General features: G+C 61.6%; 2 protein-coding genes and 1 long non-coding RNA gene across 3 annotated transcripts in view; 1 reads left to right on the forward strand and 2 right to left on the reverse strand.

Moving 5' to 3' along the window:
• The window catches only part of LOC141581055 (uncharacterized), a 139,350-nt gene that overhangs the window by 105,567 nt on the left and 9,811 nt on the right, over nt 1-23,972 (forward strand). The gene's annotated exons all lie outside the window — the stretch shown is intronic.
• CDC34 (cell division cycle 34, ubiquitin conjugating enzyme) lies at nt 783-10,102 on the reverse strand. Its single transcript, XM_003944905.4, has 5 exons — nt 9,701-10,102; nt 6,451-6,537; nt 6,250-6,347; nt 5,518-5,652; nt 783-1,499 (listed from the first exon to the last, which is right to left on the reverse strand). The coding sequence occupies exons 1-5, from the start codon at nt 9,875-9,877 to the stop codon at nt 1,286-1,288; spliced, it is 711 nt and encodes a 236-aa protein (XP_003944954.1). The 5' UTR covers nt 9,878-10,102; the 3' UTR covers nt 783-1,285.
• TPGS1 (tubulin polyglutamylase complex subunit 1) lies at nt 15,915-23,229 on the reverse strand. The gene is made up of 2 exons (XM_039467103.2): nt 22,845-23,229; nt 15,915-16,615 (listed from the first exon to the last, which is right to left on the reverse strand). Exons 1-2 carry the CDS (start codon nt 23,216-23,218, stop codon nt 16,078-16,080), a joined length of 912 nt encoding a protein of 303 aa, XP_039323037.1. The 5' UTR covers nt 23,219-23,229; the 3' UTR covers nt 15,915-16,077.

Consider the following 23,972-nt stretch of genomic DNA (forward strand, 5'->3'; position numbering starts at 1 on the left):
CACCCTGCAGGGCCCAGGGGGGCCTCACAGGTCACCCGAGTGCCCTTCTGCACCCCATGCCCACCTGGCAGGGATACCCAACCTCCAACCAATGCAGCCCCATTTTGTCTGAACTGGGAAAGCTCATCCTCACAACTCCTACACCGTGAATCCAGCCACTACAGGCTTTTCAGCTGCCCAAAAGCAAGGCCAGGAGCTTCCGGACACCTCAACACAGGCAGGCTCCTGGGAGGCTGCACACCCTAGGACGGCAGGGAAGGGCGCCAAGCTTTCCCCCATGAAACAAAACGATTCCAGGGGCTTCCTGACGCCAGGATGCGAGGCGCCTGCCCTGCGTGCCCAGGGCCACGGCTCTCCCACCCCGAGGGTCTGCCTGGACGGCGACGGAGCCCCCATAGCGTTCACAGGGGCAATCTGTGGCCTTGAGCCGTCCCCGGAGTGCTGATGGGGGCATTTGTGGCCAAGGTGCCAGGAACGACGCCCAGGCGGCTGTGGCCCTGGGATGATGCTTTGCTGGATGCCTGCAGAGGCAGCTCCCATCCCCTCAAACGCACCTGGTCACAGGGAGGAACTCTGAGTTCACTGCAGGCTTGGGGATGCCGCCCCGGCCCATCTGACCCAAGTTTGGGAGCTACGGGCTGTGGGAACCGGCTGCTTCCCAGGCCTCCTGAGACAGGCCTCCCGGACCCACACCAGGCGCAGCTGGGTCCCAGCAGGCTGGCCGTGTGCAGTCACTCATGGACCTGCAGGCTGCCTCTCCCTCCCCGCAGAGCTTCTGTGGCTTCTCATAAAGTAGTTTTATTTAGATTCAAAACAAACCAAAGCAGAGAGAAGAGTCGGCCACGGAGAATCTGTCCACTCGTGCTGGGATGTGGCTCCGGGCCCTGGGGCTGACACGCTGGGCCGGGACCCTCAGGCCGGCAGCCGCCCACCCGCGTTCCCGGCTGCGCTCCCTGTGACTCCTCTGGGCTGCAGCCAGTCTGGAAGCCAGGGCGCCTGGGCAGAGGCCGGGACTCTGCTCCCCTCCCGAGAGGACAGGTGGGCCGGCCACGCCCAAGCTGGGCCCCGTCCACGGAGTCCCGAGTGACATGGGTGGCGGTGGGGCAGCCCCTCTTCTCTGAAGCACATGAAAACCCAGAACAAACATGGGGAAGGAGAAAAAGAGCCAAACGGAACAACCAGAGGAGGGGAGCAACACAAAACCTCCGTGAGGTAGTCTGTGGTCTAAGGATCCATACGGGTCCGGCCCTAGTGAGGTGAACTCTGCGCATTTATTCAGGCGGTGTCAGGACTCCTCGGTGCCCGAGTCGTCCTCGTCGTCCCCGAAGCAGCTGTCGGCCTCCCCCTCCGCCTCGCCGTCCTCGTAGTAGTCGTCGTAGAAGAGGTCCGAGCCCTCGTCGGGCGCTGGCACCTTGGTCTTCACGCAGTACTCGGCCAGCGTGGTGGGCACCTTCACGCCGTCCCGCTCCGCGTCCACCTTGGTCCCCAGGACCTGCTTCCTGGTGGGACAGGACGGGTGAGGGCGCCATGCACGGGCCTGGACCCGGCCCCTGCCCCAGCGCTGCCCCCACCCCCCATGCCCAACGCCCCTTAACGTGGCGTTCAGCAACCACGCGGGAAAGCGCTCTGCGAGTGAGGAACTCTGGAAGGGAGACAGAGGACGGGACTGGGGAAGGGCAGGAGGTGCAGGCAGGAGGCTGCCGGGCGCAGGGCAGTCACTTCCACCCATCCTGCTCTGAAGCACACCCCACAGGGACCCGTCAGGAGCTGGAGAAAGTCACGATGCCGGGCGACAGGGAGCGCCCATGCAGCCCCACGTTGGGGCAAGAGACTTTCCTGAGTGCAGGAGCAAAGGAAGCAGCTGGGGGTGCCTGAGGACAGGACGCAGGACCGTCCTGGAGTCGAGAACCAGCCCAGGTGGGACGGGAAACGCAGAGACGGCCAGAGCTTTGCCGTGCCCTCGCTAGGATTCTAAACCAAGGCACGCCTGGCCACCCCGGCCTCTGGCAAGAAGGGAGGATGAGGACACCATGAACACCAGGCCCTGTAAGAGGGGGCCTGCCCTGAGCTCCCTCTCCATGACGCACATCAAGAATGTCCCTCCAGGACTCCTGGCAAAGGGCTTCTGGGTGCCCGCACAGCAGGGCCAGGCTGCAGTGACCCCATTTGACAGAACACAGGAACAAGGCTGCAGCCTCAGGCGATGGGCTAGGGACTGCAACCCAGCCCTCAAGCCCCCATCACAGACCAGGACAGCTCTGTGCCCGCACAGGAGGGCAGCAGGGAGTGGATAGACAGCCCCAAGCCCAGAGCTTCCTGTGGGGAGGCACAAGGCACGGAGGGCCGACGCCTGGCCTCTGGGACGTCCCTGGGCAGACCCAGCAGACGCCACACTTTGTTTCCCGAGATCTCCAGCCGGCTGGACGCAGAGGCTGAAGTGGGCGACAGGCGCCCTGAGGCCAGCACTGCACGGGGGAGGGGGGAGCAGGGGAGGGCCAGGGTGGGACCTGACCCGCCCGTGGCGCACCCCAGCATGAACTGGAAGACTGTCTGGGCGTCCTGTCCAGCGAGACCAACAGCCCTGACCAAGCTGGGCTCACAGCACAACGCACTGGGACTCTGGCTGCCACAAGGCCCACACACACGATTTAAAAACAGGCCGAAAGCAGCGACCACATCAGGCCACATGGGCACACGTGAGTTGGCCTGCAGGGAATTTCGAGGGATAAAAATAGTGTGGCTTTTATTTCTGTGCTGGGATCTGAGGGGGAAGTACCTCAGGGAGGTGGCCAGGAAGAACCGGGCCAAGGAACCAGTCACACGGGCCAGGTGACACAGCCGGGTCAGGGCCGCTGAGGGCATCTGCACTGAGGGACTGCCAGGCCGGCTCCCCCCAGACCCCCAGAGGCCAGTGGGTGCTGGTAGGGCACCTCCCAGGATGCCACACGGGTCTGTCCACTGTGGCTGCGCAGAGCAGAGATTGCCCAGCACCGTGATGCTGCCCCGGGACAACTCCATGACAGAGGTGCCAGCAAGCACAGGAGGGAGTGCAGACAGAAGGCACTGGATGCTCGTGGGGCCCGGGCCGGGGACACACATGGATTATGGGTGCAATATTTTAAAGGTTGTTTTTTTTGGAGACGGAGTCTCACTGCGTCCCCAGGCTGGAGTGCAGTGGCGCAATCTCAGCTCCTTGCAACCTCCACCTCCCGGGTTCAAGCAATTTTCCTGCCTCAGCCTCTGAGTAGCTGGGACTACAGGCATGGGCCACCATGCCCAGCTAATTTTTGTATTTTTAGTAGAGACGGGGTTTCACCATGTTGACCAGGATGGGCTCGATCTCTTGACCTCGTGATCCACCCGCCTCGGCCTCCCAAAGTGGTGAGATTACAGGTGTGAGCCACTGCACCGGCCCAAAGGTTGTTTTCAAAATTCTGCTTGGCCAGGGGCGGTGGCTCACGCCTGTAATCACAGCACTCTGGGAGGCCTAGATGAGCAGATCATGAGGTCAGAAGTTCTAAACCAGCCTGGCCAAGATGGTAAACCTCATCTCTACTAAAAATACAAAAATCAGGCCGGGCACGGTGGCTCAAGCCTGTAATCCCAGCACTTTGGGAGGCCGAGGCGGGTGGATCACGAGGTCAAGAGATCGAGACCATCCTGGTCAGCATGGTGAAACCCCGTCTCTACTAAAAATACAAAACATTAGCTGGGCATGGTGGTGCATGCCTGTAATCTCAGCTACTCAGGAGGCTGAGGCAGGAGAATTGTCTGAACCCAGGAGGCGGAGGTTGCGGTGAGCCGAGATGGCGCCATTGCACTCCAGCCTGGGTAACAAGAGCAAAACTCCATCTCAAAAAAAAAAAAAAAAAAAAAAAAAAAAAATCACCCGGGTGCAGTGCAGGTGCCTATAGTCCCAGCTACTCAGCTGAGGTAGGAGACTCTTTTGAACCTGGAGTGGGGAAGGCTGCAGTGAGCCAAGAATGCACCACTGCACTCCAGCCTGGCAACAGTGTGACACTCCATCTCAGAACAAACAAACAAACAAAAAACCGAAAATACAAAAAGCTAGTTGGACATGGTGGCGGGCACCAGTAGTCCCAGCTACTCAGGAGGCTGAGGCAAGGGAATTGCTTGAATCTGGGAGGCAGCGGTTGCAGTGAGCCAAGTTCACACCACTGCACTCTAAGCTAGGCGACAGAGCAAGACTCTGTCTAGAAAAACAAACAAACAAAAAACATTGAGGCTTCCATGAGGGAACTGATGTGATCTCACTCAGAGAAAAGGAAACGGATAGGAAGTGCCTCTATGTACAAGAAGAGCAGGAACCGTAAGGCTGTCAGCCCGTAAAGAAAACCTTGCCTGTGTATGCAGACACGCACACGCACACATTCACATCAACACAGACACCCAAGAGAAGGGGCTGTGGGGCTCCGCTCCGGGGCACGAGTGGGACGGGACAGGGAGAGCTACCAGCTGGCACGCACTGCCACGCAGGGGAGGCGGACCGCAGGTACGGAAGGCACTGGGAGGCAGCCGCACACCTGCAGCCGGAGCTTGCCGGGCCGAGAGCCTGCAGGGACACACTCTCCACATGAGGAGCACCAGTACTCCTGACTAACAGTCACCAGGGCGCACACAGCACGACCCCTTTTCTTCATTAAAGCGCAGACATAAATAAACTGACGAGCCTGAAAGAACCTACGGGAACGTTAACCACTAGGCCGGGCGTTGTGGCTCATGCCTGTAATCCTAGCACTTTGGGAGGCTGAGGCAGACAGATCATCTGAACTCAGGAGTTCGAGACCAGCCTGGTTAACAGGGTGAAATCCCAACTCTATTAAAAACTATGAAAAGTGTCCAGGCATAGTGGTGGGCATCTGCAAACCCAGCTACTCAGGAGGACAAGGCAGGAGAATAGCTTGAACCTGGGACATGGAGGCCGCACTGAGCCCAGATTGTGCCAGGGCACTCCAGCCTGGGTGACAGAGCGAGATCCCATCCAGGAGAAAAAAAAAAAGGGCCAGGTGCAATGGCTCATGCCTGTAATCCTAGCACCATGGAGACCAAGGTGAGCAAATCCTGAGGTCAGGAGATTGAGGCCATCCTAGCTAACAGGGTGAAACCTTGACTCTACTAAAAATACGAAGAAACCAGCCAGGCATGGCCTGTAGTTCCAGTTTGTAGTCCCAGCTACTAGGTAGGCTGAGGCAGGAGAGGTGTTTGAACCTGGGAGGTGAACACTGCAGGGAGCCGAGATCACACCACTGCACTCCAGCCTGGGCCACGAGGTGAGACTCCGCCTCAAAAAAAAAACAAAAGGAGGAAAAGAGGAAAAGGGGCAAGAGGCTGGGCCCGGCCTCCACCTGTGACCGCTGCCTGCAAAGCAGCGTCGGGAAGCTCCTCCGCCCTTACCAGGACAGTGGGGCTGGGTGCTGCACGATCACGGCTGCAGGCCTGACCTGCGCCTCTCCTCCCGTCCCGTCCCGTCCTGCCCGCCCGCCCTCCCTCACTCACCGGATGATGTCCGTGTACTCCCGATCCTTCCCCTTGCTCTCTTTCCACTTCCTGTACATCACGGAGGCGTCCACGTTGGCGGGCGAGAAGGTGTTGGGCTCGTTGAGGAGGGAGATGACACTCAGGAGGATGGTCCTGTGGGGAAAGTGGCTGGAGTGGACCTGCCCGGGGAACCCCAGCCTTACCGCCCAGCAGGCGACCTTCATCTGCCCTCACGGTCTCTGCTTGTGTCTCAGGCCCCCAGAACAGCAGGGGCTAGAACTGCACCAGCCTCCTGCCTCCCATGCCAGGACCAGGGAGGGCAGCAGGGCAGATCCCCTCCATCAGACCCGGGCTGCCCTCACGCCCATACGTCCGGCCTGGGCTGTACTCCAGGACATGCGGGGAACAAGGCCCAGTGCCTGTACCTGGGGATGAGTCCCGGGGGGCACGCATGGCACGAGGCGACCAATCCAGAGATGACTGGGGAAGGAGAAGACCCCAGGACTGGGGCAGGCGGGACAGCTCTAGGTCGTTCCAGACCGTGGGGCTGGCCTGAGGTGGTGGGAGTCCGCACAGACACCACAGCGCTGCAAGCCCCGTGAAACCGCCCACTGTGCAGGTGTAGGGAGGCCCAGGAATTGCCCGCTGGCAGGTCCTGAACCAAGCCTTGGCACCACAGACTGGGAGGGAGCCCAGCATACCCGATGTTCTGGGTGGACACAGGGCAGGGTAGGAGGGAGCCCGGCCTACCTGACATTCTGGGTGGGGTTCCACCTCTCTGAAGGCAGCTCCCCACTCTGGGGGTCGTCCACCGGCGGGTGGAGGATGGAGATGCACACATCCCCTGTCTGCACAAGGAGAGGACAGGTCAGAGGTCAGAGATCAGCACTGGCTCCCAGTGCCCCTGGTCCCAGACGATGAGGATGTGAGGCCCATGGGGGCTGCACTCACCTCGTAGATATTAGGGTGCCACATCTTGGTGAGGAACCGAAAGGCCGGTGGAGAGTATGGGTAGTCGATGGGGAACTTGAGGCGTGCCTGCATGGGCAGAAAGCCTGTGGTTCAGCTCAGCTAGCCGTGGCCCCAGGCCCGGCCCCAGCTGACACGGCGCCTGAGGCCATCCTGCTCCCAGTGCTGGTGCTCGGGGATAAGGCCCAGGCCGTGAGCCTGAGGCACGGTTTGTGTGAGGGACACCCCATCCGGGCCAACGCAGGAACTCTCAGTCCCCAGCAGGCTGCCTCAAGCCTTCTGAGTCACCTGAGTTGATCCCAGCTTCTACACAGTCCAGATGGCCAGGGCCCGGCCCTGCACAGCTGCTGGGGAACGCGGGCATGGGCAGCCCAGGTCGGGGGCATGGGACCCGGGCTGGGACGCCCACCAGCAGTCAGAATGGACTGGCAGGGACTCCAGGCTCCTCTCGGATGGAGCTGAGGACCAAGACCAGGACTACACCTCCAGGGCCTTGGCATCCGGGGTGTGGAGAGGGTGAGCACAGATGCCTGCTCACTCAGCAAACACTCCCGACACCTGCTGTGGCCCAGGCCGTGGTGGAGGATGAGTCAGCACGGCCACCTGCCTTCAGGTATGTGGTCCTGGGGAGTCAGGTAGGCTGACCCACAGGTCACAGAAGCCTGGCAGGACTTGTTCCCCATCAGCATCTCCCAAGACAGCCGCCCAGCCTGCTGGCAAGGGTGGCCACAGAAGGAGGATCTCAGCCACGTGCTGGGTGACAGAGCTGTCTGGTCTGTGGCCTGGGGTGTGATGTCATCCACAGCCCTCCCGGGCCCCAGCAGATCAACAAGGAAGCCTCTCTGTTGGCTTGCTGCGCCCCCATGCCAGGCACAGGCATGTCTGGGTCAGGGGTCCTGGGGGCACTCAGCACTCCAAGGGGCTCAGGGCAGCACTCTGCAAAAGCCAGTCATTGGAAAGGCCCCTCCTGGACACAGAGGGCACTCAGGAGTTCTTGGGGGATGTTCTCTGTTTGACTGGGAACTCACTGGGGCCCCGTGAGGCAAGTAACTTGGCTGAGGCCACAGAGCAAGGCTGGAATTTCGGTCTCAGAAATGCCCAGTAATTCCCCAAGACTTCAGCCCCCAGCCCCGAAACAAGCCTGGTGCTGGGCTTGGGGCCTCAACAGCAGCAGAGAACCTGCCTCACCTGTACCAAACCCCACTAAGTCCCAATGAGCCTCTTGCTTTAAGCGCCTCTAAAAACACCTTTTACCTGGAGGAAATCCAGGCTCAGAGAAGGAAAGAACCCCGCCAAGGAAACACAGAAACCCAGCTGTGCAGGGGTCTCTCCAGCAGTGCCTGCCTCAGGGCGGACTCCAGCTCCCGAAAGACCAGCAGCTGCAGGCAGTGGATGGGCAGCGGTGGTGGCCCTGGCACTCCACAGCCCCTGGATTTCCACAACCCCCACTCCTGCCCCGGCACAGCGGGAAGGGAGGGTCCTGGTGGGGGCAGCAGCCCCATGTCTCAATGCTGGCTTCGGAGGACTGACCCTGCGGCAGATGTCCGGAGGCCCCCTCCCCAGGAAATCCGGAAAACTGGATTATCCCCTAATACTGCCCAGGAGGCTCTGCCCACAATCCCTGGCAACCGGTCTGGTGGGCAGCAGCCAGAAGCCCGAATCCATTCCTTCCAGAACGGCAGCCGTCTCACAGGCCTGGCCTCGAGGTGGGACTGCCCCTCCTCACAGCCAGCTGCTCCCACAAGCAGACAAAAGGGCTGGGGGAGGGGGGCTGCAAAAACCATTTGGCAACCTGCAGGCCCAAAACCTTGTGTGGGGACGCAGGATTACAGAGGCAGAACCCGGGACGTCCCATCCTTTGCAGTAAGCCAGAACCTCAGCTCAGGAATCGCCCCCAGCAGACCAGGCTGCTGCCCTCACAGCCGCCGAGTGGGAGCGGCTCAGACTTAACCGGCCCAGACCACAGACGCTCACCCCGCGGGAGGCATCAGCCCCTCGGCCCCGTGCCCACAGCTGGCCGGGCTGAGGCCTCTGCTGCCCACCCGGCCTCCAGCCAGGGCAGAGTGGGCAGGGCCGTGCCCAGGCTCTTGGCAGGCAGCGTCGGCGGGAGGGGGGCATCCTGGGCAGGGCGCTCGTTCCCCACCTCTGACACAGGGCCCCTCGCTTTGTCCCTCTGGCACGGAGAACAAAGTCCTTTGAAAGTCAAAGGTCACGTCTGGACGGTGAGATCAAGAAAACCGCCCTGGTTGTGGCCGGCATCCTTTTCACACCGGACAGAAACAGCCTCCCCGCTCCCAACAACAACAACAACAACAACAACAACAACAACAACATCGGGAACTGCTGGGAACCAAACCGCCAGAGGCCAGAAAAAACGGCCCACAACCCGGGGTCTGGGTCACCCGAAGCCACCTGTTCCGTGGAACCCGAGAGAGGCCCAGGCCGGCGGGGAGGAGCGGAGCGCGCAGCCTCCGGGGTCGGAGCCGGGGCCGAGCCGCAGGGAGCGGGTGGGAGGCCGCCGCGGCCCCGGATCCCCGAGAGCGCAGTTACATAAAGCCGGGACGGGGCCCAGGGCGCACGGCCGGCCGCTGCCGGCGAGGGTGGCCGCCTTCCCGGCAGGTCCCGGCTGCCAGAGCCCGTCCGGGCCTTTGTCGGAGCCCGAGAGGCCGCGCCAGCCGCCCCCAGGCTGGCCTCGCTCCCCGGCTCACCGGCCGAGCTCCCCGACATTGGCAGCCGCGGGGTCGGGGACGGGGGGCGGCAGGAAGGCTGGGGCGGCCCTGGCTTCGCTCCCCGCTTCCCGCAGGGGCGGAGGGAGTGCTGCCGGGGTCGAGCCCCCCCGAGGAGGAGGCAGGGAGCAGCCTCACGCCCAGTGATCCGGGGGGAAGGGCCCAGGGGACGAACGGAGGGCCGGACGGTGCCTTCCGGGGAGCTGGGGACCGCCGGGGCTGCAGGAAAGGCTCAGGGACCCCGAGACTGTCCGCGGGGGCCCGGGCCACCCTCCTGGAGGCCAGAAGACGAACGGGGGGCCGGACGGCGCCTTCCGGGGAGCTGGGGACCCCCAGGGCTGCAGGAGAGGCTCAGGGACCCCGAGACTGTCCGCAGAGGGGGCAGGGGGCCCCCCGGCCGCAGGAAAAGACGAGCCCGAGCCAGGAGGCTGCGGGGCAGGGAGCGGGTCCCCGGCGCCCCGAGTCGCTCGCGGGCTCGGGGACCGGGGCGGGGTCGCCGCGCTCACCTTGAAGTAGCCGCCCTCGTAGTAGGTGTTGGGGGGCCCGAAGATGGCCACCTCCCAGTTGTACAGGTCGCCCTCGTCCACCAGGGTCACGCGGAAGCCCTCGACCGGCTCCTCCTGCAGCCCCTTGAGCTCCAGCAGCAGCGCCTTCTGCGAGCTGGGAACCAGCGGCCGGGCCATGGCGGCGGCGGAGGGGCCCGGGGTCGGGGCCGCGTGGGGCCGCGGGACCACCGCGAGCTCGCGAGACGGGCCGGGCCGCGCGCCGGCCGGGGGGGAGCCGCCGCCTGCCTCCTCCTCTGCGCCGCCGCCGCCGCCCGGGGACCCCGAGCGCTCCACCAGCCCTGCCGCCGCCGACCGCCCGGCGCTCGCCTCAGCCCGGCCCGCGCCCCCCGCCCCCCGCTGCGCCTGCGCGCCCCGCCGGGCCCCGACTGCGCCTGCGCGCCGCGGCCGGGCCCGACCTGCGCCTGCGCGCCCGCCCGCGGGGCACGCCGGGAAGTGGAGTCCCCGCCGCCGGGAGGGAGGGGCCGAGCGCGCAGCCCTCGGCGCTTCCGACCCCTAGGCCGCCGCCGTCGCCGCAGCTCCACCAGCACCGCGGACGCTGTGTGCGCAGGGAGGCGGCCGAGGCTGTGCTGCGCCGCCACCGGCCCGGCCCCCGGGCTTTGGGGTCGTTTTGTGACGTCCTGGCGCGGGGCGGGGCCACGGGCGGTGAAAGGGGAGCGGAGCGGAGCGGGGCGGGGCGGGGCGGGGGGGGGTCCTGACCCGGGCCGGAAGGTTCATCCCGGCTTCCGGTCCCAAGTCTGTACTCGGGACGGGCGCGAGGTCTGTCCTCGGAACGCCGGGTGCGCGGAGGGGAGGACGGGCGGCAGGTCTCCGAAGGGTGGACTTCCGGTGGAGGTCGCCACGTGGTGTGAGCCGGTGCGGGCGCTGGAGCCATCAGAGGTTGGCGAGGGGTCCCTGTTCCCCAGAAAAACGGGGGAAGAGGCAGGCCCACCCCAGCCACCACCGGCTCAGCGCCTGACCCGGGAGAGACCCCCGCCCCACGGATCCCCCACCCCAAGCTGAGCCCCAGCCTGTGGCTGTTCCTCCTCCCAGGCTGACACTTGTCCCAGCCTAGTCCTTTTTTTTTTTTTTCTTTTGAGACAGGGTCTTGCTCCGTCACCCAGGCTAGAGTGCAATGGAACAGCCTCACCGCAACCTCCGCCTCCTGGGTTCAAGCAGTTCTTCCGCCTCATCCTCCTAAGTAGCTAGGATTATAGACGCTCGGCCAGTACACCTGGCTAATTTCTGTATTTTTCGTAGAGAAAGGGTTTCACCATGTTGGCCAGGCTGGTATCGAACTCCTGTCCCCAAGTGTGTTAGGTTTTGAAGGGAAGGTGAGGGTGGAGTTTGAATTAACAAGAGTGATTTGCTCTCCTCAGCCTCCCATAGTGCCGGGATTACAGGCGCGACCCACCCACTGCATCCTGCTCCCAGCGTGGGCCCTGATGCGGGGCTTCACTGTGACTCCACCTGACTTTTGGCTGAGTGTCTGTCCAGACACCCACTTATTCCTTGCCCTGAGGCTTGGTCGGGAGACCTGGCCGTGCTGAGTACAAGGCAGCCCGCCTCCCCTGAGTTATGCCTGTGACTGTGGTGGCCCTGCCCTCGGACTGTGTCGGTGGGATTGCTGGCGTGTCCTGGGCACGCACAGCTACATCAACATGCAGGCTGGGCCCAGGGCCACTCCCTCCCACAGGTGCCCCAACATCTGGCCCCAGGCCTCATGAGTCTGGTACGAGGCAGAGGAGCAGCAGGCATACCTGTCTGGGGAAAGGAAACAGTTTGTCAAAAGTGGAGAGAGAGGGGGGAATGTAAGCTCTGGCTGAGAGCTTACACTTCCAGAGCTGTCCAGGGCCCAGGACATGGCGTCCTCGCCCATGAGGGGCCTCTGCGCCTCCTCTCAGGTCCTACACGGCATCCTGGGGGCCTGGAGTAAAATGAGGGTATTGGGACTAGTGGGGCCCTTCCCCAAGGTTCTCAGCCTCAATCTCTTCCGTTGCACGGTTCATGGATATACTGCTGCCTCATATTGCAGGCAGCAGCTCATGGGCATATGCCACTTGGAATTAATTACGATTCACCCTCTGAGGCATCCCAGGATCTCCCTTCTGCACACCCCACATCCTGGGAAGTATTGTGTGGGTGGGGAGGTGCTTTTATTGTTTGCTTTGTTTTGAGAAGGAGACTTGCTCTGTCGCCCAGGCTGGAGTGCAGTGGTACAATCTCGGCTCACTGCAGCCTCCACCTCCTGGGTTCAAGTGATTTTCCTGCCTCGGCTGCCCTAGTAGCTGCGATTACAGGTATGTGTCACCACGCCCAGCTAACTTTTTGTATTTTTAGTAGAGACGGGGTTTCACCATGTTAGCCAGCATGGTCTTGATCTCCTGACCTCATGATCCTCCCGCCTTGACCTCCCAAAGTGCTGGGATTACACGCATGAGCCACGGCACCTGGCCTGGGTGGGGGGAGGTTTTCAGGCTCCTCCAGCTGGTCCCACAAGGGCTTTGACACCCAGGAAGGCTCAGGCTCAGACCGTTCTGGAGCGGTGGACACCAGGGGCTTCCACCCACTTGCTTGGGAGCTCCCTACTCTGTGGGAATGGATTCGAACTGGACTGACCCAAGCCCTGGCTGCAGGGAGGGGTCATCCCATCAGTTCCCAGGACCCCCACCCTGGGCTGCAATGATTGGTTCCGGAACAAGCGTGTGACTCCTGACATCCAGTGAGATTTAGCCCTGGGGCAGTTCTCTGGGATCACAGTGGCTGAGCTGGAAGGACCTGTGCCTGGAGTTATGGGGTCATCGTGTCACCACAGGGCCTGCAAACAAGGCGGCCTCATAGAAAAGCGGAGTAGGCTGATGACAGGGGAAATGTGAATCCTATTAGTGTTCCTGGATCCAGCTGTACCTGACCTCCTCTGGATGTTCCAATGATGCAAGCCCATTAATTCTTTCTCTTAGCTACTCAGGAGGCTGAGGCAAGAGGACTGCTTAAGCCTGGGAGGCAGAGGTTGCAATGAGCTGAGATCAATTCTCCCGCCTCTGTAGCTAGGGTGAGAGAATGCACCATTATACTCCGCTAATTTTTGTACTTTTAGTAGAAATGGGGTTTCACCATGTTAGCCAGGCTGGTTTCGATCTCCTGGCCTCAAGTGATTCTCCTACCTTGGCCTCTTTTTTTTTATCTTTTTAGACGGAGTTTCGCTCGTTACCCAGGCTGGAGTTCAGTGGTGCCATCTTGGCTCACTGCAACCTCTGCCTCCCGGGTTCCGAGTAGATGGGATTACAGGCGCTCACCACCACGCCCAGCTAATTTTTAAATTTTTGGTAGACAAGGGATTTCACCATGTTGGCCAGCTGGTGCCCAGTCCAGAGGGTGAACATCCTGCAGCGGCCTTGCTGGGACCCAGCTTTGGAAGGAGCTCAAGTCCCAGAGGGGGATTCGGGTTCTGCCTCTCCATCTGGCTCTGGAGTGGGGAGTGGAAACATTATTGTGGCTTTTTTGGGAAACAGGTGATTTGCCAGGATTCATTCCTGTGTCGATTCATTGGTTCATTCATCACTTACCCTAAGCCCAACTCAGTGCTGGGAAATAGGGAGGCAAGCATGGTCTCTGCCATCATGGGATTTGCAACAATTTAAAAATTGTTTCTGTGGGCCGGGCGCGGTGGCTCAAGCCTGTAATCCCAGCACTTTGGGAGGCCAAGGCGGGTGGATCATGAGGTCAAGAGATCGAGACCATCCTGGTCAACATGGTGAAACCCCGTCTCTACTAAAAATACAAAACATTAGCTGGGCATGGTGGCGCGTGCCTGTAATCCCAGCTACTCAGGAGGCTGAGGCAGGAGAATTGCCTGAACCCAGGAGGCGGAGGTTGTGGTGAGCCAAGATGGCGCCATTGCACTCCAGCCTGGGTAACAAGAGCGAAACTCCGTCTCAAAAAATAAAAAAATAAAGAAAAGGGCCGGGCGCGGTGGCTCAAGCCTGTAATCCCAGCACTTTGGGAGGCCGAGGCGGGTGGATCACGAGGTCGAAAGATCGAGACCATCCTGGTCAACATGGTGAAACCCCGTCTCTACTAAAAATACAATAAAACTAGCTGGGCATGGTGGCACGTGCCTGTAATCCCAGCTACTCAGGAGGCTGAGGCAGGAGAATTGCCTGAACCCAGGAGGCGGAGGTTGCAGTGAGCCGAGATCGTGCCATTGCACTCCAGCCTGGGTAACAAGAGCGAAACTCCGTCTCTAAATAAATAAATAAATAAATAAATAAAATAAAATTTTTTTCTGTGTGTGGTGTTAGGATGGATGATGGTTTTCTTCCTTGGTTCCTGGATTGTGGCTCCCACAGCCCTAGTTGCAGACTTGCTATCATGCTGAGCTCGTTACGCCTCTGGAAATCATGTGTTCCAAGAGCTGAACACATGGAGATGGCGGGAGGGTGGTACCCAGGGACGGCCTGGAAGCTCCAAGACGGCCCCCTACGCATCCTCACAGCACCCCAAGCCCCACCCTATGCATACTTCACCCTTCTGTTACCTTTTGTCATATGCTTTATAGCAAACCAGTAAACACAAGTGTTTCCAAAATCCGTGAGCTGCACCAGCAAATCAATCGAGCCCAAAGGGGTGGCGGGAACCCTGACTTGAAGCCAGTCAGCCAGAAGTCCTGGAAGCCGAGATTTGCAACTGGTGTCTGGCGAGGGGGCAGTCTTGGAGAATGAGCCCTCAACCTGTGGGATCCGACACTGTCTCTGGGTAGAAGGTGTCGGAACTGAATTAAGAGGACACCCAGCTGGCGTCTGCTGCTTGGCATGTGGGAAAAACCCCTCCACGTGTGGTCACAGAAGTGTTTTCCGTGTGGATGATTGTGAGGATGGCGGTGGTAAGAGCCGGGGAGAAACACGGTTTGACTTTTCCCTGTGTACGGTGGGACTCTCTCCATCAGAATGGGCTGTCACAACTCCCATTTAACAGGAGAGACTGAGGCCAGGGGAGTGAAGTCACCCGCCAGCAACCGTTCAGAGCTGGGATTCCTGATTTGCTTCTTTTTTTTGAGACAGAGTCTCACTTTGTCGCCAGCCTGGAGTGCAGCGACGCAATCTCAGCTCACTGCAATCTCCAACCTCCGCCTCCTGGGTTCAAGCAATTCTCCTGCCTCAGCCTCCTGAGTAGCTGGGACTATAGGCACAGGTCACCACGCCCAGCTAATTTTTGTATTTTTTGGTAGAAATGGGGTTTAACCACGTTGGCCAGGATGGTCTTGATCTCTTGACCTCGTGATCCGCCCACCTCCTCAGCCTCCTAAAGTGCTGGGATTACAGACATGAGCCACTGCACCTGGCCTTTTCTTTTTCTTTTCTTTTTTTTTTTTTGGGAGACACGGTCTCTCTCTTGTCACCCAGGCTGGAGCACAGTGGCATGATCTCGGCTCACTGCAACTTCCTCCTCCTGGGTTCAAGTGATTCTTGTGCCTCCCGTAGCTGGGATTACAGGTGCCCACCATGCTGAGCTAATTTTATTTTTATTTTTAGTAGAGACAGGGTTTCACCATGTTGGCCAGACTGGTCTTGAACTCCTGACCTCAAGTGATCTGCTGCCTCAACCTCCCAAAGTGCTGGGGTGCCAGGTGTGAGCCACCGAGCCTGGCTGGATTCAATCTTTCTGTCTGATAAGTGATTCTGGTTGTTGGTAGGGGGGGAACTGGGTGGGTACCGGGTGCCCCTCAGAGGCGTGTGCGTTCACAGGACTCCCTGTGCGTTCTGGAGCAAGCCTGGCTCCGATCTCCGCTGAGCCCTTGCTGGGGGTGTGACCGCTGCCGCCTGGGCCTGTTCCCCCGTCTGCCCAACGCAGGCTGGAATATCCTTCCCCACAGTGCAGCCTGGGAGTCACAGGAGACGCTTCAGTCGCTGGGAACTGCTGGGGCTACGATCTCCCCGATGTGACCTCCATCTGCAGCTGGACTCTTCGATATCTGGGGAGACTGAGGCCAGGGATACCTGGGGCGGGCGGGGCTGGAGGGCCGGGGCCTCTCTCAGCGGCCGACAGCAGGCCGGGTCCAGGGGCCCCCGGAGTTTCGGGCCTCGAATCCCGCCTCCAGCCGCAGTGGTTAAGGGGGGGTGGGGTGGAGTGGAGGCCCCGGGGCTGGGAGGCGGCCGCGCGCACACACACAGGCGTGAGCCTCGCAACACGTTTTATTTGCGCGCGGCGGGGGCTCCGGCGTGGGTGGAGGTGGGTGGGGCGGGGGCGTCGCCTCCGGGGGGCCCGGGCCTCCTCCCCAGGGCCGGGCGAGGGGACGCGGGGACGCCCCGGTGCAGGTCCCGGATCCGCGCGGCGCGCGGGGCTCAGCCCACCGGCTTGACCTTGGCGATGAAGAGCGCAGCGGCCCTCTCCAGGAACTCCTCGCGGGTCATGGGCGCGCCGGGCCGCCGCCCCCCGACCGCGCGTTCCAGCGCCAGCGCCAGGCTGTCCGGCCCCAGGCGCGAACCCGCCTCCAGGAAGCGCGCGGGCGCGGCGGCGGCGTCGCTGGCCCGCAGCGCGCCCTCCAGGGTGTCCAGCACGGCCTGGCCCACGCGGCGGTCCGCCCCGGCGGCGGCCGGGTCCTCCAGCAGTCGGAACAGCGCGGCGGCACGCGCCACGAACTCCAGCAGCACGAAGCAGGTGAGCGCGCCCGCGCGGAACACGCCCAGCGGCACCGCCTCGTGGTCGCGGCACGTGACCTTGCGCAGCAGCGGCGCCACCACCGCCTCGGGGGCGCGGCCGTCGCGGCAGATGCGCCGGAGCAGCTCGCTGTAGGTACGCCCGTCCAGGCCCGGCCGCTTCCTGCGCCCGCCGGCGCTGAGGCACTCGTAGGCCACGCTCGCGTTGTTGTTGAAGGCGGCCCTGCGGGGACGGGGCGGGGGCGGGACGTTGGGGGCCGCGCGGAGCCCTCCCGCCCTCCGGCCCCGGCCCCGGCCTCCCCTCCCCGCCAGGCCCTGGACATGGCCTCCCGGCCTCCCTCCTCACCCTCTAGCCCTGAAGCTTCCCCGTCCCAGCCCCCACCCAACCTGGGCCATCCCTCCCCCCAGCACCCCCAGTCTAGGCTTCCCACCACAGCCTCCCCTCCCCGCCAGACCCAGGACCTGGCCTCCTGGACTCCCCAACCAGCCCCGGACTCCCCTGCCCCCCATTCCTGGTGCCCTCCCCCTCCACAATCCCGGCCTCGCTTTCTCACCCTCTAGCCCTGCAGCTTCTCCATCCCAGCCCCCACCCAGCCTGGGCCATCCCTCCCCCCAGCACCCAGTCCAGGCTTCCCTCCTTACACCCCCAATCCAGCCTGGGCCATCCCTCCCTCTAGCACAGGCGTCCCCAAACTTTTTTTTTTTGAGACGGAGTTTCGCTCTTGTTGCCCAGGCTGGAGTGCAATGGCGCGATCTCGGCTCACCGCAACCTCCGCCTCCTGCATTCAGGCAATTCTCCTGCCTCAGCCTCCCGAGTAGCTGGGATTACAGGCACACGCCACCATGCCCAGCTACTTTTTTGTATTGTTAGTAGAGACGGGGTTTCACCATGTTGACCAGGATGGTCTCGATCTCTTGATCTCGCGATCCACCCGCCTCGGCCTCCCAAAGTGCTGGGATTACAGGCTTGAGCCACCGCGCCAGGCATCCCCAAACTTTTTACACAGGGGGCCAGTTCGCTGTCCCTCAGACCGTTGGAGGGCCGCCACATACTGTGCTCCCTTCACTGACCACCAATGAAAGAGGTGCCCCTTCCTGAAGTGCGGCGGGGGGGCGGGTAAATGGCCTCAGGGGGCCGCATGTAGTTTGGGGACGCCTGCTCTGGCACCTCCCAGTCCAGGCCACCCTCCTTCCAGCCCCCTCCCAGCTGGAACCTCCCTTCCCCCAAGTCCCCACCCAGCCTGGGGCTCCCTTCCCGTCCAGCAGCCCCCACCCAGCTCAGACCTCCCTCCGCCTGCCCTGGCTTCCAGGCTCCAATTCTGGACCAGCCTCAGGGGCTTTGCAAGGGCAGCCTCTCCCCCATCTCCTTCACCTCCTCCCTGGCCTCCCCTCAAAGTCGTCCGCCCCTAACTCATTTACTCCCGTTTTCTTTCTAGTGGTATCCTGTCTGACTTGCTGGCGCAAACCCTGTGAGCTTCGTGTCTCTCCGTACCTGCCCCCCAGGTGTCTGGAACAGTGCTTGGCACACAATAGGTGCTCGGGAAATGAATCAACCAACCAGCAGGCCGGTCTGGGGCATCTGGCCCCAGGAACCCTGTTATCTCCCTCCCTGCAGCAACGGTGCCTGTTTACACTTGGCCAAATACTGGGCTGGACGTTTGACACAGCTAACATTTCATTTTCCTTCTTTTGGTTTTTTTGAGACAGGGTCTCACGGTGTTCTCCAGGCTGGAGTGTCGTGGTGCAATCAGAGCTCACAGCAGCTTCTACCTCCTGGGATCAAAAGATCCTCCTGCCTGGCCTCCCAAACTGCTGGGGTCACAGGTGAGAGCCACTGCACCGGCCAACTGCCCGAGGGTCCAGGCCCACCTGCCGCCTGGTTTTGTAAAGGAAGCTTTATGGGAACTTAACCACGTCAGTGGCAGCTTCACACCAGAACCCTAGAGTGGAATGTCAGGGTGGAGGCTGCCCTGCAAAGCTGAAATGTTCCCTATCTGGCCCCTTACAGAAGAAGGCTGCCCGCCCTGCTGCCGGCTCCGGGGTGGGCTCCATTCCTTCCCCAGTGTGCTGCTGGTGTGACGTGCAGGCTCCCATGGGGGTACCAGGGAGTGTCCAGGGAGACAGTGGCCAGCGTGAGGGCTGCCACAGGGTCCCCTGGGTGGGCTCCTTAACCCCTGGCCTCATTCCCCCCATCGGTTCCTGGCCGGGACTCATGCTAGTGGCCTGTTGTTATTTCCTCTGGGACATAGGGGGAAACTGAGGCTCAGGGCAGGCTCATGGTCTGGCCAAGGGTCCCAGAGGGGAGGTGGCCAATCTCAGGGCCTATGCTTGTCCATTTTGGGGGCTCAGCTTCATGGTGAGGAGGGCAGGTTTACACTGAGGCTCCAGCCTTCCCTCGGGTGTTACCGCGCACACGGCTTCACCTTTCTGTGGGCCACCTGTGCTAGGTTCCCAGGTAGTACTGAGCCAGCATGCAGTAGGTGCTCAGGAAACGCAGGGTTGGTGCACAGTAGGTGCTCAGTGATGCTGGGCCAGCATGCAACAGGTGCTCAGGAAATGCAGGGTTGGTGCACAGTAGGTGCTCAGTAAATGCAGGGCCGGTATGCGATGGGTGCTCAGTAATGCAGGGTGGGTGCAGAGTAGGTGCTCAGTAAATGTGGGGGTGGTAGGTTGGGCGCGGTGGCTCACGCCTGTGATCCCAGCACTTTGGGAGGCCGAGGCGGGCGGATCACGGGGTCAAGAGATGGAGACCACTCTGGCCAACATAGTGAAGCCCCGTTTCTACTAAAAATACAAAAATTAGCTGGGTGTGGCGGTGGGCGCCTATAATCCCAGCTACTCGGGAGGCTGAGGCAGGAGAATCATTTGAACCCGGGAGGCGGAGGTTGCGGTGAGCCGGGATTGCACCACTGCACTCCAGCCTGGGCGACAGAGGGAGACACTGTCTCCCAAAAACAAAGAAATACAAAACACCGACGAAAACTGGACCACCTCAGCAGAATGAGCGCAATGAGCCATGGCCGTGCGGGAGCCACTGAGGTTTGGGCAGGTCCACGGGCCGGGATTCACCCAGCGTCGTCCACCAACATTCTGCACGAGTTCTCTCCTCTGGAGGCGACGGACCTCGTCTGCCTTCCCACACATTCACGCGGCCCCTCGGCTGGCCCAGACCTGCCTCGGGGGGTTTGTTTGCACCTCTGTGGGGCGAGTGGCTTGCACAGTGCTCAACCTGAACAACCGTACACAGTGGGCCTGCTGTTGACCACTTTTCCTCCCTGGGAGACTCTCTTCCGGATATCCCGTGAGGCCGCTTCCTCCTGTCCCCCGACCCCTTTACCTCTGGTCTCCCCTCGCCACCCGTTCTCAGAGCTGTGTGCACTCTGCTTTTCTGAGCCTGGCCTTGATCATCTAGGGAGTGGGATTCATGTGAGGACCGGAGAACAGGGCTGGAGCCAGGTGCTCCGGAGGCCCCACCTGCCCTTATTACTGGCTGTTGTCAGAGCTGCAGCTCTGCCTCAGCTGCCTGGAGGGGCAGGAAGACACACACAGGTCATTCTAGCCCGGTGGGACCAGAGCAAGAGACGGGACTGTGACTCCGACTTCCAGGCTCCTCCTAGGGCTCCTTGGAGGGGATGGCAGGAGGAAGAGGAAGGCGGCACGTACTCCGCCCGGAGGCCAGGGCTAGAGGTCAGCTCTGCCTGGGACGGTGGCTGCTGAGCCTTGGTCTCCCTGACTGCAGAACGGAGACCCCCCGCCCTCGTGTCGGCTCCTACACGGAGTGGTCTCTAAGGCATGTGCACATTTGTTAATAAAGATTCTATTTATGGAAAGCCTCCAGGAAGAGACAGAGGAGCCGCTCTGCGCCTTCGACTTCTGCTCCCCACCCCCACCCCGGCAGACGCTGGGCGGTGTCTGGACATCTGTGGTGTCACGACGCAGGGAGCTCCTGGCGCGGAGTGGCTGGAGGCCAGGGACGCTGCTCGGGAACCCACAGTGCCCAGGACGGCCCCTGGAGAATGGGTTGGAGAAACCCTGGCCCAGTCTGTGCGTGTTTTTCTGGAAGTGACGTGCACGGGGAGGTGCAGACCCCAGCTCTGCACTTGGTGGCTCTGTGGCCCTCAGCAGGTCATGTAACATCTGTGTTTGTGCCCCAGGGGGCCTTGGAGGCCACCAGGGAGGTGGCAAGAGGGGGACACTGTGGCTGCCATCACCAGCCTGGATGCTGGGAGCTTGCCATTTCTCAAAACAAGCTGGAGAGGATGTGGGGTGACTTCTCCCCCAGGTCTGCCGTGGTGATGCTCTCGGGAGCAGCCCCCTTTGGGGGGCCACACGCTGGACTGAGTGGGAACAGAGCCGCACAGCTCTGGGCTTCTCCTGCCTGGCCAGGTGACCTCAGGGGGTTCCTGATGGTTCCAGGATGTAGGGGTGGCCGGGGCTGCCTGCTGGGAGGACGGTAGCAGCCCTGGATCCACAGGCACAGAATCAGATGCCGCCCAGGTGTACGCACCTCTCTTCTGCATTCACCAGGGGCCGTGTCTCTGGGCAGCCCAGGCGGGCCCAGGGCCAGCAGCACCAGCCTTGCCCTGTGTCCCTGGAGTGACTGGTGCCCGCCAAACGGACGCCCATCCAGAACCTCAGACTGATGGGCCTACTCACACGGGAGTAGGGTGAGCCCTAGTGGTGTCCTCAGGCGGGAGCACGGCACAGAGAGATGAAGGGATGGCCACAAGCTGCATTTTCCCAGCAGCCCTGGGGAATTACAAACATATATACTCTCATCTGTACTGTCTATGGGGCCAGTGGCTTGTGCAGTGCTCGACCTGAACGACCATACATGGTGGGCCTGCTGTTGACCTCTTTTCCTCCTTGGGAGATTCTCTTCCGGATGTACCGGGAGGCCACGTCCTCCTGCCCCGCCTTCACCTCTGGTCTCATCCTCCCACCCTTTTTCATGGGCTTTCTGGGCTGGGCACCCTCAGAGTGTGGGCCTGAGCTCTTCTCATCTCTTCTGAAGCCTTCAGGAGCCCTCCCGGTCCAGTCCCCTGTGGTGGCCCCGGGTCTGAGCTGCAGAGGCTTCCGTCCAGCTTCCTGTCTCCAGGCTCCTCCCAGCCTCCAACTTCATCCACAAGTGATTCTGGCAGCTTCTTCACACCAGGGACTTCCATCCCAGTCAACGGCTCCACTGACGCTCTGGGCCTGCCCTTGCCCACTACCCTCGCCGCCCCCGGGCCCTTGAAAATCCTCAGGTGGGGCCTTGAGAACCACTGGGCCTCCCGCCACCCTGCTCTTTGTCAGGGTCCTCAACACCTTGCCACCCTTATCTGAGTATGATCTTGGACACCTGTGCACCCTGACCCTGGTGGGGAACACTCCCCCTCTCTCTCCTCCCCACGGACTCTCTGGGACTCTGGCGAGGGCTGCCAAGGTGGGCACTTAATGCCCTGGCTATCAGACTGAAAGGGCACCTTTGCTTGGCATCCTCCCTGCCTGCTCCAGCCCCCTTCCTGGGTCCTCCTGGGTGTACCCCCTTATAAAATCACCTGCACACAAAATGCCTGCCTCAGGCTCCGCTTCTGGGGACCCCCGCAAAAGACAGCAGCGCGTGCACACCCAACATCAACACACACTCCTCAACCACCTTCCCCAGGCCTAGCTAGGGGCCACCGCGCCCAGGCACCTGCAGCTCCGCCTGCTCAGCCAGTCTCCGTGGCTTCCCGGCCTTCCGTGTGTCCCGCACTCGGGCTCTAAATTTGCACCTGCTGGGCCTCTTGGCAGCAACCCGCCCCGCGAATGACCAGGCTCTTCCAGGAATCCCCTCCTGCCCGCTGGGACCCTGCCCCCTAAGGTGGGGGCCCTGGGTGACTGGGTTGCTCGCTGTAAATATTCACGTTCTGGCCGAATGGACGCGGATGCCATGAGGCCGCTAACGAGGCGGCTACGAGGCCCTGGCTCGGGGGCTGGCTGGGCGACCTCGGGCCAAATCCTCTTTGGGCTGCATTTGTTTAAAAATCATGTATATGGCCGGGCGTGGTGGCTCACGCCTGTAATCCAAGCACTTTGGAGGCCAAGGCAGGCGAATCACCTGAGGTCGCCAGTTCAAGACCAGTCTGACCAACATGGTGAAACCCCGTCTTTATAAAGAATAAAAATAAATAAATAAATAAAAATCATATATTGCAAAGGGAACCTCAGCACCTGCAAAGAGTTATCATAGAAGGCGAAGTCGGCCAGAAGGGCTCGAGCCGCAGGCAGCGCGCTGCCCAGCGCCGGGCCCAAGCCCGGACCCTCCAACCCACCTTGTCCCGTCCATCCCCGCCAAGACAGTGCGGACTACAACTCCCAGCAGGCCCTGCGCCCCGCCGCGCCGGCGCCACGGGCAGGGAGCCGCGCGGGGCATGCCGGGAGTTGAAGTCCGCCACCGCCCCGCTCGCCGAGGAAGACCCGCTACGCACCTCTGGGAGTGGTGGGCCAGGCGAAGGTGCCACAGCGCGCGGCCCAGGCGTTGCTGCTGCAGCAGGAGTTGCCCCGGGGGCTCCCCGGCGCCACCGTTCACAGGTGAGCGCAGGCCCATGTTCTCGAAGTAGTGCGCAAGGAAGGCGATCGGTTCCTCGGGCCGCGCCTCCAGCACCTTCAGCAGGGCCGCGCGTAGCATCTCCGTCACGCCGACCTGCCGCAGGAAGTCCTCCTCGCTCTCGGTCGCTCCCGCCGCCTGGGACACCGACGGGCGGCCGCTGTCCGTGAAACCGGCCGGCGGTATTACCGTCGGTCGCCGCTTCTCCACTGTCGCCATCTTCGCTGAGGGCAGTGGGACCGGAAGCACCGCCATATTCCACTGTGTGTTAGAGCCCCCGAGGCGGCCATCTTGATGAAGGGCAGAGGGCGCGGGAATCCCCCTAAGAGATCGTGGAAAAGGGCAGGAGCACGCCACCCTTTTCCCTGTGTCCTTATTGGCGCTCTCTTTTCGTCTCCCTCTTTGTGTAAATTGATTGGCTCTCTTGGCCTTAGCCTGGCTCCTGAGTTTTGCCAGGCTCCAAAATGGCTGCCTCGGAAGTGCTCCGTTTCTGGCATGAAGCCGGATTGCTTGCCAGCTTTGGTGGTGAGCGGGTCCTTCATTAGTATGGTCTCCTAGCAACCAGTCTCCCTGGTTACCAGAGCATCCTGAGGAGCATGCGCGGGGATGGACCCGACCCAGACTGCTGCACCCAGCTTAGCTTTGTTCGCTCACTGTTTTTGGGCACTCCCGGCCCCCCGTTTTTATTTTTATTTTAATTTTTTTTTTATTTTTTGAGACGGAGTTTCTCTCTTGTTACCCAGGCTGGAGTGCAATGGCGCGATCTCGGCTCACCGCAACCTCCGCCTCCTGGGTTCAGGCAATTCTCCTGCCTCAGCCTCCTGAGTAGCTGGGATTACAGGCACGTGCCACCATGCCCAGCTAGTTTTTTGCACTTTTAGTAGAGACGGGGTTTCACCATGTTGACCAGGATGGTCTCGATCTCTTGATCTCGTGATCCACTCGCCTCGGCCTCCCAAAGTGCTGGGATTACAGGCTTGAGCCACCGCGCCCGGCCTATTTTTATTTT

Source organism: Saimiri boliviensis, chromosome 14, assembly GCF_048565385.1.
Source record: "Saimiri boliviensis isolate mSaiBol1 chromosome 14, mSaiBol1.pri, whole genome shotgun sequence".
NCBI classification, from domain to species: domain Eukaryota; kingdom Metazoa; phylum Chordata; class Mammalia; order Primates; family Cebidae; genus Saimiri; species Saimiri boliviensis.

Excerpts from the sequence above, each read along its gene's own strand:
- CDC34 (XM_003944905.4), bottom strand. The coding sequence starts at position 9,877 with ATGGCCCGGCCGCTGGTTCCCAGCTCGCAGAAGGCGCTGCTGCTGGAG. Across the intron at positions 6,348-6,450 it reads GGCACCCTAATATCTACGAG|ACAGGGGATGTGTGCATCTC; the intron begins GTGAGTGCAGCC and ends CTCCTTGTGCAG. Across the intron at positions 5,653-6,249 it reads AACCCCACCCAGAATGTCAG|GACCATCCTCCTGAGTGTCA; the intron begins GTAGGCCGGGCT and ends CTTTCCCCACAG.
- TPGS1 (XM_039467103.2), bottom strand. The coding sequence starts at position 23,218 with ATGGCGGTGCTTCCGGTCCCACTGCCCTCAGCGAAGATGGCGACAGTG. Across the intron at positions 16,616-22,844 it reads CTGGCCCACCACTCCCAGAG|GGCCGCCTTCAACAACAACG; the intron begins GTGCGTAGCGGG and ends CCGTCCCCGCAG.